This window comes from Hippopotamus amphibius, chromosome 1 (assembly GCF_030028045.1).
Source record: "Hippopotamus amphibius kiboko isolate mHipAmp2 chromosome 1, mHipAmp2.hap2, whole genome shotgun sequence".
Taxonomy (NCBI): Eukaryota; Metazoa; Chordata; class Mammalia; order Artiodactyla; family Hippopotamidae; genus Hippopotamus; species Hippopotamus amphibius.
Genome location: NC_080186.1, coordinates 197,843,434 through 197,862,250, shown reverse-complemented (window position 1 = coordinate 197,862,250; position 18,817 = coordinate 197,843,434). Strand labels below are relative to the sequence as shown.

General features: G+C 34.7%; 1 protein-coding gene and 1 pseudogene across 1 annotated transcript; both read right to left on the bottom strand.

The window, feature by feature from the left end:
• Positions 1–3,539: 3,539 nt before the first annotated feature.
• LOC130829747 (heat shock cognate 71 kDa protein-like) lies at positions 3,540–5,481 on the bottom strand (annotated as a pseudogene).
• Positions 5,482–8,135: 2,654 nt separating this feature from the next.
• On the bottom strand, positions 8,136–9,036 carry LOC130829743 (SAP domain-containing ribonucleoprotein-like). The gene has a single exon (XM_057696185.1). It carries the CDS (start codon positions 9,008–9,010, stop codon positions 8,708–8,710), a length of 303 nt encoding a protein of 100 aa, XP_057552168.1. The 5' UTR covers positions 9,011–9,036; the 3' UTR covers positions 8,136–8,707.
• Between the last annotated feature and the right edge of the window lie 9,781 nt (positions 9,037–18,817).

Sequence of the window (18,817 nt, the reverse complement as noted above, 5' to 3'; positions counted from 1 at the left end):
GGTGTGTACATATCAGTCATAAGCTCCCAGTCTATCCCTTCTTCCCATCCTTCCCCCCTGGTAACCATAAGTTTGTTTTCTATGTCTGTGAGTCTGTTTCTGTCTTGAAAATAATTTCATTTGTATCATTTTTCAGGTTCCACGTATAAGTGATGCCACATTGTATTTGACTTTCTCGGTCTGACTTACTTCACTTAGTATGGTAATCTCTAGGTCCATCCATGTTGCTGCAAATGGCATTATTTCATTCTTTTTTATGGCTGAGTAATATTCCATTGTATATATGTACACATCTTCTTTGTCCATTTGTCTGTCAATAGACATTTAAGTTGGCTCTTGTAAACAGCGCTGCAATGAACATTGGGGTGCATGTATCTTCTCAAACTATGTTTTTCTCCAGATATATATTCCCATGAGTGAAATTGCTGGATCATATGGTAGCTCCATTTTTAGTTTATTAAGGAACCTCCATACTATTCTCCATAATGGGCTATATCAATTTACATACCCATCAACAATGTAAGAGGGTTCCCTTTTCTCCACAACCTCTTCAGTTTGTAGACTTTTTGATGATGGCCATTCTGACTGGTGTGAAGTGACATCTCATTGTAGTTTTGATTTGCATTTCTTTAATAATTAGTGATGTTGAGCAGCTTTTCATGTGCCTATTGGCCATCTGTATGTCTTCTTTGGAGAAATGTCTGTTTAGGTTTTCTGCCCATTTTTTGATTGGGTTGTTTGCTTTTTGATATTGAGCCACATGAGCTGTTTCTACATTTTGGAGATTAGTCTCTTGTGTGTCACATCATTTGCAAATATTTTCTCCCATTCTGTGGGTTGTCTTTTCATTTGGTTTATGGTTTCCTTTGTTGTGCAAAAGCTTTTGAGTTTAATTAGGTCCCATTTGTTTATTTTTATTTTTATTTCCATTACTCTAGGAGACAGATCATAAAAGATATTTCTGCGACTTATGTCAAAGAGTGTTCTCCCTATATTTTCTTCTGAGTTTTGTAGTGTCCGGTCTTACATTTAGGTCTTTAATCTATTTTGAGTTTATTTTTGTTTATGGTGTTAAAGTTCTAATTTCATTTTTTTACATGTAGCTGTCCAGTTTTCCCAGCACCATTTATTGAAGAGACTGTCTTTTCCCCACTGTATAGTCTGGCCTCTTTCATCATGTATTAATTGACCTTAAGTGAGTGGGTTTATTTCTGGGCTTCTGTCCTGTTCCATTGATTTATATTTCTGTTTTTGTGCCAGGACCATACTGTGTTGATGACTGTGGCTTTGTAGTATATTCTGAAGTCAGGTAGCCTGACTCCTCCAGCTCTGTTTTTCTTTATCAAGATTGCTTTTGCTATTTGGTCTTTTGTGTCTCCATACAAACTTCAATATTTTTTTGTTCTAGTTCTGTGAAAAAAGCCATTGGTAATTTGATAGGGATTGCATCAAATCTGTAGATTTCCTTGGGTAGTATAGTCTTTTTGACAATATTGGTTCTTCCAATCCAATAACATGGTATATCTTTCCATCTGCTTGTGTCATCTTCAGTTTCTTTCCCAGCATCTTATAGTTTTCAGAGTACAGTTCTTTTGCCTCCTTAGGTAGGTTTATTCTTAGGTATTTCATTCTTTTTGTTGTGATGGTAAATGAGATTGTTTCTTTAATTTCTCTTTCTGATTTTTCATTGTTAGTGTATAGAAATGCAACAGATTTCTGTGTATTTTGTATCCTACAATTTTACCAAATTCATTGATGAGCTCTAGTAGTTTTCTCGTAGCATCTTTAGAATTTTCTATGTATAGTATCATGTCGTGTGCAAGCAGTGACAGTTTTATTTATTCATTTCCAATTTGGATTTCCTTATTTATTTATTTTTATTCTCAGACTGCTGTGGCTAGGACTTCTGAAGCAGTGTTGAATAAAAGTGGCAAGAGTGGACATACTTGTCATGTTCCTGATCTTAAAGGAAATGCTTTTTGCCATTGAGTGTGATATTAGCTATAGGTTTGTCATGCATAGCCTTTATTATGTTGAGGTATGTTCCCTCTATGCCCACTTTCTGGAGAGTTTTTCTTTTTTTATCATAAATGAATGTTGAATTTTGTCAAAAGTTTTTTCTGCATTTATTGAGATGATCTTATGGTCTATTTTGTCTGATATGAGTATTGCTACTCTAGCTTTAAAATAAAGACTGTTACAAGAGACAAAGAAGGACACTATGTAATGATTAAGGGATCAATCCAAGAAGAAGACATAAGATTGTAAATATATATGCACCCAGTATAGGAACACCCCAATGTATAAGGCAAATATTAACATCCATGAAAGTAGAAACTGAGAGTAATAATAATAGCAGGGGACTTTTAACACCCCACTTTCACAATGGACAGATCATCTAGACAGAAAATCAATAAGGAAACATAGGCCTTAAATGACACATTAGACCAGGTGGACTTAACTGATATTTATAGAGCATTCCCTCCAAAAGCAGCAGAAAACACATTCTTCTCAAGTGCACATGGAATATTCTCCAGGATTGATCACATGCTGGGCCACAAAGTGAGCCTTGGGAAATTTAAGAAAATGACCATGATGCTATGAGATTAGAAGTCAACTAGAAGGAAAAAAACTGTTAAAAAAAACCAAACACATGGAGGCTAAACAATATGCTACTAAACAACAAACGGGTCACTGAAGAAATCAAAGAGGAAATCAAAAAATACCTAGAGACAAATGAAAACAAAAGCATGATGATCCAAAATCTTTGGGACACAGCAAAAGCAGTTCTAAGAGGGAAGTTTATAGCAATACAAACTTACCTCATGGTGATTTTTTTTAAAACTTTATTTTCTAGTTTTGGTAATCAGGTGAATGATTACCCCTTTAATCAAGATGGAGCAAACATTTTGGAAAAAGATAACTGTTTTAGAAATGCCGTGGGTCAGTTTCTTGCAGTGATTCAAATGGAAATATCCAGAAGGCAATGTAAAAGCAAGATGATGCTTAGGGAAAAGAGAAGGAATAAAGATACAAAGGAAAGCATATAAAAGCTTTCTTTTGATTTCCATTTGCATGGAATAGCTTTTTCCATCCCCTCACTTTCAATCTGTTTGTTCCCTAGGTCTGAAGTGAGTGTCTTGTAGACAGCATATATATGGGTCTTGTTTTTGTATCCATTCAGCCAGTCTATCTCTTTTGGTTGGAGCACTTAACCCATTTACATTTAAGATAATTATCAATATGTATGTTCTTATCACCATTTTGTTAATTGTTTTGGATTTGTTTTGTAGGTTTCTTTTTTTTTTTTTGCCAATTTTAAATACAGTTTTATTTAAGACATTGTATTTTCCATTTATAATACAGTGCTTATAAATTGCAATGTTATTTCCTTCCCCTGTTCACACCTTCCATGTTCAAGTATCAAGAATGCCCAGTTTACTATAGCAGCTCAACTTTAAAACTGTCATGGAATTTACTACAAACTTGGGTCCTTCAATGTTTTGTGTGGAACAATGCTAAATCTATGCTAGGCTGGCTTAATCAACCTCCTCAATGGTGGGCCCACAGGAGGCAACACCAGATAGAGGAGCCCCACCACCAGGGAAGCCCCCAGGCATTCCTCCTGGCATGTCTCCTGCACTCTGGTACAACTTAGTAATGATGGTGTCGCAGACTTTTTCCAGATCCTTCTGCTGATATTCAAATTCGCCCTTCTCTGCAGTCTGGTTCTTATCAAGCCAGTTGATTATTTCATTACATGTGTGAAGAATCTTCTGTTTGTCCTCATCAGAAATCTTGCCTTGAAGTTTCTCATCCTCAACAGTAGCTTTCATGTTGAAAGCCTAGGATTCAAGTGAATTCTTACAAGACACGTTATCCTGTTTTTTCCTATCCTCAGCTTTGTACTTCTCTGATTCCTGAACCATGCAGTCAATGTCTTCCTTGCTCAAACAGCCCTTGTCATTAGTGATGGTAATCTTGTTCTCTTTTCCTGTACTCTTATCCACAGCAGAGACATTGAGGATGCCATTGGCATCAATATCAAAAGTGACTTCAATCTGCGGAACACCACGGGGGGCAGCAGGTATGCCTGTGAGTGCAAACTTGCCAAGCAGGTTGTTATCCTCGGTCATGGCATGCTCACCTTCATAAACTTGCATGAGCACACTGGGCTGGTTGTCAGAGTAGGTGGTGAAGGTTTGCATCTGCTTGGTAGGAATGGTGGTGTTGTGCTTGATGAGGACAGTCATGACGCCACCAGCAGTTTCAATTCCAAGGGATAGAGGAGTGACATCCAACAACAGCAAGTCTTGAATATTTTCAGATTTGTTTCCAGATAAAATGGCTGCTTGGACAGCTGTGCCACAAGCAACAACCTCATCAGGCTTGATGCTCTTATTCAGTTCTTTCCCATTGAAGAAGTCCTGTAGAAGTTTCTGAATCTTGGGGATGTGGGTTGAACCACCCATTAGGACAATATCATTGATCTGAGAATTGTCTAGCTTGGCATCCTGAAGGTCTTTCTCCACAGTGTCCAGGGTGCCGTGGAACAGGCATTCAATTCTTCAAATCATGCATGGGTAATAGAGGTATAGAAGCCGATTCCTTCATAGAGGGACTCAATCTCAATACTGGCCTGGGTGCTAGAAGAGAGAGTGTGCTTAGCACACTCACAAGCATTACAGAGGCGATGCACAGCCCTCTTGTTCTCACTGATATCCTTCTTGTGCTTGCACTTGAACTCTGCAATAAAATGGTTGACCATTTGGTTGTCAAAGTCTTTTCCACCTAAGTGGGTATCTCCAACTGTAGATATGACCTCAAAGATTCCATCCTCAATAATGAGGACTGACACATCAAATGTGCCAACACCTAAATCAAAGATCATCACATTTCTTTCTGCTCCAACCTTTTTGTCTAAGCCATAGGCAATAGCAGCGGCAGTTGGCTTGTTGATGATTCTAAGTACGTTGAGACCAGCAATAGTTCCAGCATCTTTGGTAGCCTGATGCTGAGAGTCATTAAAGTAAGTGGGTACTGTGACAACAGAATTGGTAACAGTCTTCCCAAGGTAGGCTTCTGCGATTTCTTTCATCTTTGTCAAAACCATGGATGACACCTCCTCTGGATAGAAACTTTTTGTCTCTCCCTTGTATTCTACTTAGGGAGAACCTTAGGCCTGCCTGCATCATTCACCACCATGAAAGGCCAATGCTTCATATCAGACTGCACAACAGCATCATCAAATCTCCATTCAATGAGGCGTTTGGCATCAAAAACCGTGTTGGTGGGACTCATTGCAACTTGGTTCTTTGCAGCTTCACTGCTCAATTGTTCTGTATCAGTAAAGTTGACATAGCTTGGGGTGGTCTGGTTCCCCTGATCACTGGCAATTATTTCTACCTTTCCATGCTGGAAGACACCCACACAAGAATAGGTGGTGCCAAGATCAATGCCAACTGCAGGTCCCTTAGACATGGTTGCTGGAGCATAGGCCTGGGTCTAATGGAGGGGAAAACAACAATCTGGTAAGCTGCTGCCACGTTCAGTGAGCTTTGTAGGTTTCTTTTTCTTTCCTTCCTCTTTTGTTCTTTTCTCTTGTGATTTTATGACTAACTTTAGTGTTGTGTTTCACTTCATTTTCCTTTTTTGTGTGTGTATCTACTGTAGATTTTCTGACTGTGGTCACCACGAGGTTTTGATATAGCAGTCTATATAAACAAGATTGTTTTAAGTTGCTGGTCTTTTAATTTCAAATGCATTTCCAATATCCTTCATTTGTACTCTCCTCATAGTTGCTGGTTTTGATATCATATTTGTGTGCAGATGATTCCCTGCCTTTATTGTATGTTCATCTTTACTGGTGAGCTTTTCCATTTGTAATTTTCTCGTTTTTAGTAGTGGCCTTTTCTTTCCTGCCTAGAGAAATTCCTTTATCATTTGTTGCAAAGCTGGTCTGGTGGTGCTAAATTCTTTGAGCTTTTGCTTGTCTATAAAGCTTTTGACTTCTCCACTGAATCTCAATGAGAGTCTTACTGGATAGAGTATTCTTGGTTATAGGTTCTTCCCTTTCATTACTTTAAGTATATCATGCCACTCCCTTCTGGGGAGTAATTGTTGAGAACTGCAGAGTAGTTGTTGAGAACTTAGCTCATCATCTTGTGGGAGTTCCCTTGTACATTATTTGTTGCTTTTCCCTTGTTGCTTTTAATATTTTTTTCTTTGTCCATAATTTTTGTCAACTTAGTACAAATCTCTCAGAGTGTTCCTCCTTGGGTTTTCCTGCCTGGGACTCTGCACTTCCTGGATTTGGGTGACTGTTTCCTTTTCTCATGTTAGAGAAGTTTTCAGCTCTTATCTCTTCACATATTTTCTCAGGTTCTTTCTCTCTTCCTCTTTTGGAACCCCTATAATGTGAATGTTGGTGAGTTTAATGTTGTCACGAGGTCTCTTAGACTGTCCTCATTTCTTTTCATTCTTTTTTCTTTATTCTGTTCCATGGCACTGATTTCCATCATTCTGTCTTCCAGCACATTTATCTGTTATTCTACCTCAGTTATTCTGCTATTGATTCCTTTTAGTGTATTTTTCATTTTAGTTTTTGTATTGTTTGTCTCTGTCCTTCATTTCTTCTAGGTCTGTATTTAACATTTCTTGTATCTTCTTGATCTGTGCCTCCATTTTTTTTCCAAGATCTTGGATCATCTTTACTATCATTACTCTGAATTCTTTTTCAGGTAGATTTTCCATCTCCACTTTGCTTAGTTGTGCTTTTGAGGTTTTATCTTGTTTCTTCATCTGGGACATATTCCTCTGCCAACTCATTTTGTCTAACTTTCTGTGATTGTGGTTTCCATTTTGCAGGCTACAGGACTATAGTTCTTGCTTTTGCTATCTGCCCCCTGGTGGATGAGGCTATCTAAGAAGCCTGTGCAGGCTTTCTGGTGAGAGGGACTGGTACCTCTGGGGGCTCCTCCTCCTATTGCCAGACCCCCAGGCTTGAAAACCTGATGATGGGGCTCAGAACTTTTGTGCTTGTGGGAGAACTTCTATGGTATAATTATTTTCCAGTTTGTGGGTTGCCTGCCCGGCATGTATGGGATTTGATTTTATCATGATTGTGTCCATCCTACTGTCTCATTGTGGCTTCTCTGTCTTTGGATGTAGGATATCTTTTTTGGTAGGTTCCAGCATTTTTTTGTCCATGGTTGTTCAGAAGTTAGTTGTGATTTTGTTCAAGTCAGCTTAGTTTATAACAGTGGAAGAAATTCCATCTTGACCATGAATTTTGTAGAGGAAAGACAAATTAAAGTTACTTGGCTCAAATTTTACTTTATAAAGCTCCTTTTCAATTTTAGGTTAACTAGAGTAAAAGGAAAAACCTAATTTGGATTTATTACATGAAACTAAGATTCTGCACAGCATTTGCCAAATTTCAGGTAATTTGAGAGCAATGAAGAGATAATTGAGTAACTAAACTGGTAAAATAAAAGAAACTCAAATCCAACTTGTTTCTACATTAGTTTCATTTACCATATCCTGTTTTCTCAGTAAACTTTTAAATGATAATATACTTCGAATATGGATGAAAATCAAATTACAAAGATAAAGAGTTACTTAAAGGCAAATATAGAGAAAGAAAAAAAAGAAACTTCTGGAGAGAAATCATCTGCTAGAAACCCTCAGGAAATAGCAAATTAGCAAGTGGCAGAATGGGAAGAATTATGCTGAGAATTCCAAATTATTCAATAATAAAGAAAGTTTTTATAAGAACTGGTTATGCCAGAATTTTTTAAATGCCTAGTCTGTTCTTCCAATCTATAAATATTTCTTAGTAAAATTACTGCTTTCTTTAAGTGTTTTTATATTTTTATTTGAAAAAATAATACATGAACATGGTAAAAAAAGATTCAACTTTGCAAATGTTAATGTTAGTCTGCTGCTTACACCAGTGGCTCCCTCAGTCCTCTTTCCCCAGAGCCAATAATCATTTCAAAACTCATACAATAATGTATAACATTTGCAAATTGAGAACAGTCTGTATATACCATACTACCCATTGCTTTTTTAAACTTAACTCTTTATCATTCTATATCAGTGCATCTAGATTCACTTCACTTTTTTTTTTTCTTTTTTCTATTTTTTTATTAACAAGCAAAATAATAATTAAAAAACAACACAACAACAAAAACCTTTAAGTTGGAACTGCAATAAGTCAAACTGCTGCTGGAGTTCACGGATGTACCTGGGGTACATGCTCCCTCACTGCAAGGCAGGACCTAGGCACATGACTGTGCATTCAGGTATATATGTGACCAGGAAGAGTCAAAAAGATGGAAACCACTGGAGAACAGAAAACATCAAAAGCTTTTCATCAGGCAATCCCAAACCGCTCTGCTCTTTTCCTCTTCTTTGCCTCTGTATCTTCTGTGGTTCCTGTTCCAGCTGAACTTGTGACAATCCCAAATCGCTCCTTCCTCTTTTTCAGCTTCTCATCATCCTCAGACTTTCTGGAGATTGAAGAAACATTCAAACCAAATCTTTGAGCTCTTTCCTTTAGCTTATCCAGATTAACCATAGGCTTGGTGTCAGATGACAGGCCTTTTGATGGAACTGAGGAAATCCCAAATCTAGCTGCCCGGGCAGCTTTCTTACTCTCCAAGCTCACAGGTACATTGAATCGTTCAGCTCTCTTCTGCGTCCTCTAAGTCTGTGGTATTTCAGATATAATTTTTACTACTTTTTTCTCTGCTGCCACATCAACAGTTTTTTCAGGAGGTTCTTCCTCTTTGACAGGCAGTTCTGTGGGCTTCGGTTCTTCTTCCTCTGTTTCATCTCCCAGTACATCTTCTTCATTTGCCTCCTCTTCAGCATGCTCTTCAAGATATGCCTGGAGCCTGTTGATGAGATCCTGTTTTATTCCCTTGGTCTCCAAACCACGAGCAAGACACTCCTGCTTCAGTTCAGCAAGCTTCAGCTTATGGAGCTCCACCGTCTCCGTCGCCATCTTGTTGCTCCTCCGCTCCGCCTGGCCCCCACCCGCTGCCCTCACTTCACTTTTTGTAATGGTTGTGTAACATTTAACATACCTCCCTCTATTATATGGAGTTATTACAATATATTCACCCACTAGAGGGTCCCTACAGATAGGAAACTGAGTCTTCCTGTTTTTTGCCTTAATAAAGAATACTAGAGTGAACATTCTTGCACATACCTTGTCAAATTTTCTAAGTATAAATTGCTAGAGTATAATCCTGTATAGAATTTCTGTTTTAAAGACTATGTTTAAACATGGCAGCTATTAGTAATAGCTGACTGAAGAGGCTGTTCAATTTAAAATCCTACTGTTTTTGTGAAAGAACCTCTTTCCCCATATACTCACCAACATGTAACCTGACTCTATAATATTAGACTTTTGATAATACAATTTATTCTCTGATTTGTCATTTGGTACTTGAATTAGCTATTGTTTTTATTATACAGAAGTGTTGTCAGATTTTCCTTTATGAATTTTGATTACGATATGTTCTTTGAACACATTCATTATTATAAGAGGTTTTTTTTTTTCTTTTTCTCATGGAGTATAGTGGATTTGTAATATTGTTTTAGTTTCAGGTGTACAGCACAGTGATTTGAGTTTTGCAGATTCTGTTCTATTATAGGTTATTACAAGGTATTGGGTATAATTCCCTGTGCTATACAGTAAATCCTTGTTGCTATCTATTTTATGTAGAGTGGTTAGTGTCTGTTAATTCCATATTCCTGATTTGTCCCTCCCCTGCTCTGGAAATCATAAGTTTGTTTTCTCTGTCTGTGAGTCTTTCTGTTTTGCATATAGATTCATTTGTATTATTTTTTAAATTCCATATATGTGATATTATATAGAATTTTTTTTCTCTGCCTGACTTATTTCACTAAACATAATATTCTGAGGTCCATTCTTGTTGCTGCAAAATGGCAGTATTTCATTCATTTTCATGGCTGAGTAATATTCAATTGTGTATATATATACACATATATTATATATAATGTATGTGTATATAATATATAATATTCTCTCTATATATACACACACATATATATACATATATACACACACATACATACACACACACACACACACACACACACATATATATAATTTGCTTAAGCCAATCATCTGTTAATTGGCATGCAGGTTGCTTCCTTGTCTTGGCTATTGTAAATAGTGCCACTATGAACATTGGGGTACATGTATCTTTTCAAATTAGTATTTTTGTTTTTTCCAGATATATACCCAGGAGTGGAATTGCTGGATCATATGGTAAGTCTATTTTTAGTTTTTAAGAAACCTCCATACTGTTTTCCATAGTGGTTGCATCAACTTACATTCCCATCAATAGTGTACAAGGGTTCCCTTTTCTCAACATCTTCTCTAGCATGTATTATTTATAGACTTTTTGATCATAGCCATTCTGACAGGTATAAGATGATACCTCACTGTGGTTTTGATTTGCATTTCTCTAATAATTAGTGATGTTGAGCATCTTTTCATGTGCCTGTTAGCTATGTGTATGTCTTCTTTGGAAAAATGTCTATTTAGGTTTTATGCCCATTTCTTGATTGGGTAGTTTGTTTTTTTAAATCATGAGTTGTACAAGCTATTCATATATTTTGGATATTAACCTCTTGTCGGCACCATCATTTGCAAATGTTTTCTCCCATTTCATAGTTTTATCATTTTGCTAGTGGTTTCCTTTGCTGTGCAAATGCTTTTAAGTTTAATTGTCTCATTTGTTTATTTTTGCTTTTATATCTTTTGCCTTGGGAGACTAAGAAAATATTGCTCTGATTTATATCAAGGAATATTTTGCCTATGTTCTCTTCTAGGAGTTTTATGGTATCATGACTTACATTTTGGTCTTTAAACCATTTTGAGTTTATTTTTGTATATGGTGTGAGAAAATGTTCTAATTTCATTGTTTTACATGTAACTGTCAAGCTTTCCCAATACCACTTGTTGAAGAGATTGTCTTTTCTCCATTGTATATTTTTGTCTCCTTTGTTGTAAATTAATTGACCATAGGTATACAGATTTATTTCTGGGTTCTCTATTATGTTCCATTGATCTATGTGTCTGTTTTTGTGCCAATACTATGCTGTTTTGTTTTCTGTAATTTTGTAGTACAGTCTCAAGTCTGGAAGGGTTATACCTCCAGTTTTGTTTTTTTTTTTTCCTCAGGATTGCTTTGGTAATTCTAGGTCTTTTGTGATCCCATATAAATTTTAGAATTATTTGTTCTATTTCTGTGAAAAATATTATGATCATTTTGATAGGAATTCTACTAAATTTGTAGATTGTTTTGAGTACTATGGCCATTTTAACAATATTAATTCTTCTAATCCAAGAGCACAGGATATCTTTCCATTTCTTTGAATCCTCTTCAGTTTCCTTGATCAATGTGTTGTAGTGTTGGGTGTATAAGTCTTTCAACTCCTTGGTTAATTTTATTCTTAGGTATTTTTTTTATACAATTTTAAATGAAATTTTTTTTTGCTTTCTCTTTCTGATATTTCATTATTAGTGTATAGAAACACAGCAGATTCCTTATGTTAATCTTGTATCATGCTACCTTACTGAGTTCATTTATTACTTTTAGTAGTTTACATGTGGAGACTTTAGGATTCTCTATATAGAGTATCATGTCACCTGAAAATATTGACAGTTTTACCGCAAGAGTTTTTTTTTTTAATCTTCTAGTTTTCTTCCAGTACTTTTATAGTTTTATTTTTCACTTTAATCCACTGATTGAGCTGGATTTTATTTTTCAATAAGGAGTGGTCTCTATCTCAGTATTTTCCATTTCCCCCCCCCCCCAAAGAACTAATCATCCCAATCCCAATACCATATGTTTCTTGTTTCACTGAATAATCTGTATTGTTCTCCCTGATTTTCTGTTCATATTACAAATATATTTGGGTACCTGTATGTATCAAGCACTGTAGTAAGAAAATGGTGAACACAGATACTACCCTTTGTCTAACTTTTAATGAAGTCTAACTTTTAATGGGGGATTTGTTTTTATAGAAAACAAACAAAATATTGTATTAAACAATTTATAATAGTAACTAACATTCACTGAGCACTTACTATCTATCTGACTCTATTTCAGGGCTTGTTACTCTGCTGCACATGGCCAAATCCAGTCAGCATTCTGATTTCACACAGCCAGTAAACCAAGACTGAGTTTAAATTTTTAGAGAATTGTTTTAAAAAGCAAAGAAAGGAAGAAAAAAAGAAAAAAATATGAGCAATAGATTTTATATGACTTGCAGAGCCTGAAGTATTAATTTCAGGCCCTTTACAGAAAATGTTTGCTGACCTATGTTTTAAACCTTTTACACTTTTTTACTCTTTTATCTTCACATTAACCCTTAAGTAGTTAATATTATTAAATAACATTTAAATCTACTATTCTTGCAGGTAAGAAAACAAAAGTACAAAGAAATGTCTCATAATTAGTCTCATAATTATCATAGAAGAGAAAAACAGGGCACTGAATTACTTATGAGGGTGGAAAATGAGAAAGATTTCTCATAAGGAAAATAAAAACTCAGACATACAAAGAAAGAGAGAGAATGCCACATGGATAGAGGAAGCATGTTTAAAGAACTTGCAGCAATTATAATTTTGGTGTATTTAAGGATCCTGAAGATGATCAGTGTGAGTGGCATGTAACCAAGTGAGCCAAGGAGAAGTAGAAAGTTTGGAGACATAGTAAAGGCCAGATCATGTAAGAATTTGTAGACCATGGTAAGAAAGTTAAATTTTATTAAACATGTGGGAAGTCATTGAATTACAAGAAAAGGAGATATGAGGTGATCCTATATATATTAAGATAACTTTCATGGATGTATGAAGGATAGAATAAAGGAAGACCAGTTTGATAATGTGGCAGTAATCCTAGCAAAATATTATGACAGGCTGAACTAAATGGATAGCAGTAAATGAGAGCAAAGAGATATAGAAATGAAAAGATTTGTTATGGGATTATATTTGAGATGTGAAGGAAAGGGAATAATGCTAAAGCATGGTAGGGTTATAACAGTTTTTCTTGTCAGATGGCAAGGAAGCTATTAAAAACTAGGAGGATGTTAAAAGGACTTAGGAGCCAAGCAGAAGAGGTTTCCAATGGCTAAGAGGAGACAGTGTGAACATTAGTAAAGACAACTGCAACGCATCAAACACATTTACTATGTTTAAATCCATGAGTGCATAATGACACCAAAATAACCCTCACTCTTGAATGTAGGAAATAACTCTTTGAAAACTGGAAAATAAAAGCAGAGAATCAAACATTTATCATATTTTTCCTATAGAAACTACATACACCTCTAGGTAACAAAATAGTAGATAAAATGATGTTTCTCTTCAGGTAAGCATTCCACCAAATAAATCAAGAAAAAATGGTCAAATTAGGATATCACCATTTTTCAATTCCTAATAACTTAATAATCTGAGTGATGATCATCAGTGCTTGCTAACACTACAACAAAGACTGACAACCAAACTTTATAATAGTCTTGTCAGAAGATAAGCCTCTATGTTAAACCCTATTTACAGAAAATACAGAGGAACACTTTAAACTACACCACATGAACACAACCAGGTCCAGATTATGAGAAATTCTACATAACAAATGCTCGTTTCTTCAACAAGTAAATTACAAGAGAAAAATGAAAACAAGAAAGAGGGTAAACTAAATTATGATATTTAGGGCTGCACACTTAATGATAAAGTTGTAAAGAAAAGCAAATTTTACCATAGGAGTTAACACTGTGACTACTCTTAGAGGGAGGGAGGGGATTTGGAAGGGAGCACATGGAAGCCTCCTGTAACAAGTGGCTACAAAAATCTATCCTGCATGAGCAGCAGAGGTTAATGGGTGGTCAAATTATGGTAATTAATTAAGCTGCATATGTATTTAGGTGTTTTATTTTTATGTATTTGTATTAAATTTAACAATGAAGGAGTTTTTAGAAATGTATCCAATAAGCCTTCCACCTCTGACTTATAATGGAATAGCCTGTAGCAGAAAGACACCTTCTATCAAGAGCAACTAGAGAACCTAGAGACTGTCATACAGAGTGAAGTAAGTCAGAAAGAAAAAAACAAGTATCGTTTATTAACGCATATATGCGGAATATAGAAAGATGGTACAGATCAACGGGTTTGCAAGGCAGAAATAGAGACACAGATGTGGAGAACAAACATATGGACACCAAGGGGGGAAGGTGGGTGGAGGGGGGAGTGAATTGGGAGATTAGGATTGCCATATATACATTACTAATAAGAAAAAATATATCAAACTGTACACTTTAAATATATACATTTTATTGTATGTCAATTATATTTCCATAAAAGTTCTTTAAAAAAAGATCAGCTAGAAAAGTCGATTTATAAAAATAGAAAAAAATTTTTTAAAAAAGCTGTTTAAAGGCATCACGGGGGCTAGGACAATTAGGATTTAAAGGCCTGACAGTCCCTGCAGAGAGGAAAAGATCATTAACTTCAGCCCAGTTTTCCAGACACTGCTTTTCCTTTAAGGTACTTGCTGATTAAGCTAGAAACCAAATAACATACAGTTAAGTAGAAAAATCTTAACTATTGGAATTGCAGTAATAAACTTTAAAAAATGTTAAAAAGTTTAAAAAATTCACAGAAACTTTAAAAATACATTTTTTTAACTGGATGAAATATCAAAGCTTGTGGCATGCAGCTAAAGCAGTGCAAAGAAATTCCATAGCCTTAAATACTTACCTTAGAAATGAAGAAAGCCTGTAGATCAATGCAGTTCAGAGCTAAGCCCTGACAATCTGTACAAATTAGACCTATCTGCAGGAACCACTGCTTCCAAAGTGCTGATGCTCTGGCAGATGTCCTAACAGTCTTGTTGGGAAAACTCTATGGAGTTTGTTACAAAGCAAAAGTGTAATGATACATTTGAATTTAATAGGGAGAACTTTTCTGATTACATAGGGTATTAAACAAAGAACTGCTTTAGGAAACAAATGGACAAGAAACATTTCCCAGTCCTTTCCTATACTTTCCAAATATAAGATATATTCCAATTGGAATCTGAAATCTTTCATATTCGCCCATCTTTATTTCATAGTGCATCATTCTTGTGAATCCAAGAACAATGAGATAACTTTCATTTTACATGAAAATTTTTTTTAAAAAAATTATTACTACAAGTAATCATTATTTTTAAAAATCCTTCTCTAGAGGAAGCTTATAAACCTTACTTAGTTCATAAGCACGTCTATTTCTTTGTAGGAGTATTCTGTACTGAAGCCAGAAGTAATTGTATAGACAATCATAAAGGATGACATTATTTCTGTTCTTAAATATGTGTTTAATCTGAACTAGGCAGTCTGGAATGAACATTTTCTTTTCCTGAATGAGGTCTGTCATCAATTAAACCTAATAATCAGAGCATTAATCTCGCAATAGTATTTGTCATTATGCCATTATCAAGTCTTCTTAATACCCTTTAGCAGAAATAATTCAATCTTTATTACTTTTTAATGAGCTCGGAATGTTAGCTCTATTTTGAATGAGGAATTAGCATTGGGGTACAAAAGACTATGAAAAGGAAGAGCGACAATAGTTCTCAAAAGCCAACGCCATAAAAAAAAAAACTTTAATATTTACAAACTTGAAAGATGCAAATTGAAAGGGTTTTAATCTAAGATCTCAAGAAGTAGACAGATATTCTACTTGTAGACAAAATCAGACAGAAAGATTAGCTGCCTCCCTCTGGCACTCCCATTGAACTTTTTGTGGGTATCCTGATTTCTAATTTCAACATTAACAGGAAGAGAATAAAATTTAATCTTACATAATTATAATAATGATAATTTAATTTGCCTGCCATCTGGATGTAAAATTTGGAATTATTGGGATGGTTTTAATTAAAACCAAAAATTCTGTTTAACATAACTAATGGCAATTTCCTTTTGATATGTTGCCTTACAAAACAAAATCCAGCTACTAAGATATGTACAAGAAGTATATTTAAATGAAGTTAAAAGAAAAGTGGAAAGTAAATGGCTGTGCAAATATGTAATAGGAAAAAAATAGGTGTCATACAAATATCAGATAAAATGTTATTCAAAGCCAAGAATAAAAATGAAGACACAGACAATATCTTTAACATGTAATCTTCCCAAAAATAATATGTAGATTTAATGTAATTCTAACTGAAAACCAAATGTTGGTATAGCTTCTGTTACTGTTATTAATAATATTTTAAAATTAGTATGGAAAACTGAATGAGTATAATTACCAAAATCATTTCAGGGAAAAAAAAAGGATCATAAAGGATAACTTGCCATACAAGATCACTGAAACCTATTATAAGATTACTGTAATAAAAATGTAAACACGGTATTGGCAAATAGGTCAATGACATAAAACTAGAAGTCAGAAATAAATGTACTAGATGTGGAAAACATAGTATATGATAGAAGTGCCATCTTAATTTAGAAGGAAATGGATCTTTTCTTTAATAAATAATACTGGCATAATTAGCTATTCATCTAAAATAAATAAAAACTTATACACTATGTTTTATACCATATAAAAATAATTCCTAGATAGGTTGAAATCTAAATTTAAAAAATAATAAAAGTGTTCAAATAAATGTAAGAGAATATTTGTAAAACTTTGGGTGAAAGGAGTCCTTTAGCAAGATACTAAATCTAAGAAAAAAGACTGATAGTTTTGACCACTGAAATATTTGCAATTATCATACACAAAGTCTAGGGAAAAATATAGAAAAATAATTTTTGTAAAATATATCATTTATTTTCTAAGTACCTACAAAATGTGAAAGTAATAGTAGTATGATAGATAAGAGAAAATGCAAATCACCAAAAACTTAAGAAAACATGCTCAACCTTATTAGTTGTAAATAAAATACAAATGAAATAACGAGATCACTTTATAATCTTTTGTTGGGGAAAAAAGTGTCTTGAATGCTAACATCCAATATTGCTGAGCTTATGCAGAAGTGTTTCCAATGCAGAAGTCTTCACAAATAATAAGAAATGAATTAGGAATTATTCAAAATTGAAGACTAAAGAAACACAGTATCTAAGTTTAGAATGTGATTCTGAACTGAATCTTTTTGCTATAAGGAACGTAATTGTGGCATCTGGAAAAACTTGAATCAGGATTAGATAGCAGTGTGTATGAGTATTAGCTTCTTGATGCTGATGGCTGTATTTTGGTTATGTCACAGAATGACCTTGTTTGTAGGAAATACAGCTAAAGTATATGGGGATATAGGGACATCATTTCAGCAAATTACTCTAAATTCTTTGTTCTGTACTTCAACTTTTCTCTAAATCTCAAATTGTTTCACAAACATACAATACTCTTTAACACAGAAAACAAACTTAGAAATCTATTCCACAAAAATGTAAAAGCCGAATGGACAAGGCTATTATTTATTTCAAGTGGGAATTAGAAAAAAAATTTATGTAAGAATAAAGTAATAAAGTAAGAATTAAGTTATCATACATTCGTAACATGTAAAACTTTGTAGCCACATTAATGAATTAAAACTATGTGTTTAATTTTCACACCTGACTATGCATGGACTTAGATGGGGCTGATGCAAGGAAAAGGCTCTGCTGAGTGTAGCTGTAGACCTGGTGGGAGTCTTGACTGACCTGAGGGTGATTATGTGGGCAAAGACAAAGATGCTAACAACCTACTCTCCTAGGCACAAAAACACTTCAAGAGAAAAGTCATGTTTTTCATTGCAACAAATTATTCAATTGAAAGTTTTTTCCTTCTTTTTTTTCCTTTTTTGGTGTTAACAGATTAAACCCACTCAACATAACGTAGTTTTCTTTCTTACATCAACAATTTTTAGACCACGACAACATAATTGCTTGTCTGCATTCTTCAGAGCCATTCGTTCCAATAAAATCAATAACCAATGTCCTAATAGTGTTGATTCTAGACATTTATTTATTTTATTAAAGTTATGATCTTTGTGAGAAATGAGAATGATGAACCGAAGTAAATTCGGAGTGGGAAGCTGAGGTAGCAATCCGGAAAAAATAACAAATATATTATCCTTAACAGAGTTATGATCCCTCTTTTTACAATGAGCTGCTATTCTCTAAGGGAATTTCAGGTTAAATATTTATCAATTTCAAGATTTACATTCCTGATTTTGGTGTCACTGAAACTCAGACAATAAGGAAGAGGAAAACTTAATTTTACAAGCAGTGTGATGACCTGGTTGTTAGGGATATTATGTTTAACAGGACATTTTACATTCAGATAATATCAAAAAAGAGTGGGTAAAGGACAAAATGAGCACTCTAGGATAAAAAAATAATTTATAGAAACAATCTAAGTGATTTAAATTTAAAAATCAACTTACTAAATATTTAAGTTAATGGGAACTTTCTATCTCCTCCTTTTTACATTTCTCTACCAAACATCATTTTGGAACATTCGCTCACTTGAGTGCATTTGGGAATTTGAATTAGAGCGTAAGAAACGCTGGGCTCAACAGGACATGCCAAAACCCTGAGAGCCACTTGAGTTTTATTTACATTTACTGTAGACTGATCATCACACTCACAGCTCAAGTTTTTCCTATGGTACACACTCTTGGCAATGGCTTTGAAAAATAGGGTTGCCATTTATTTCAGTCTAACACGTCTGGTCTGTGGGAAAATGCTCTTGCACTGTGGGAAGGGAGAAGACAGCAAAATTATCAGTGTAGGCACTGGATTTCTCCAACCT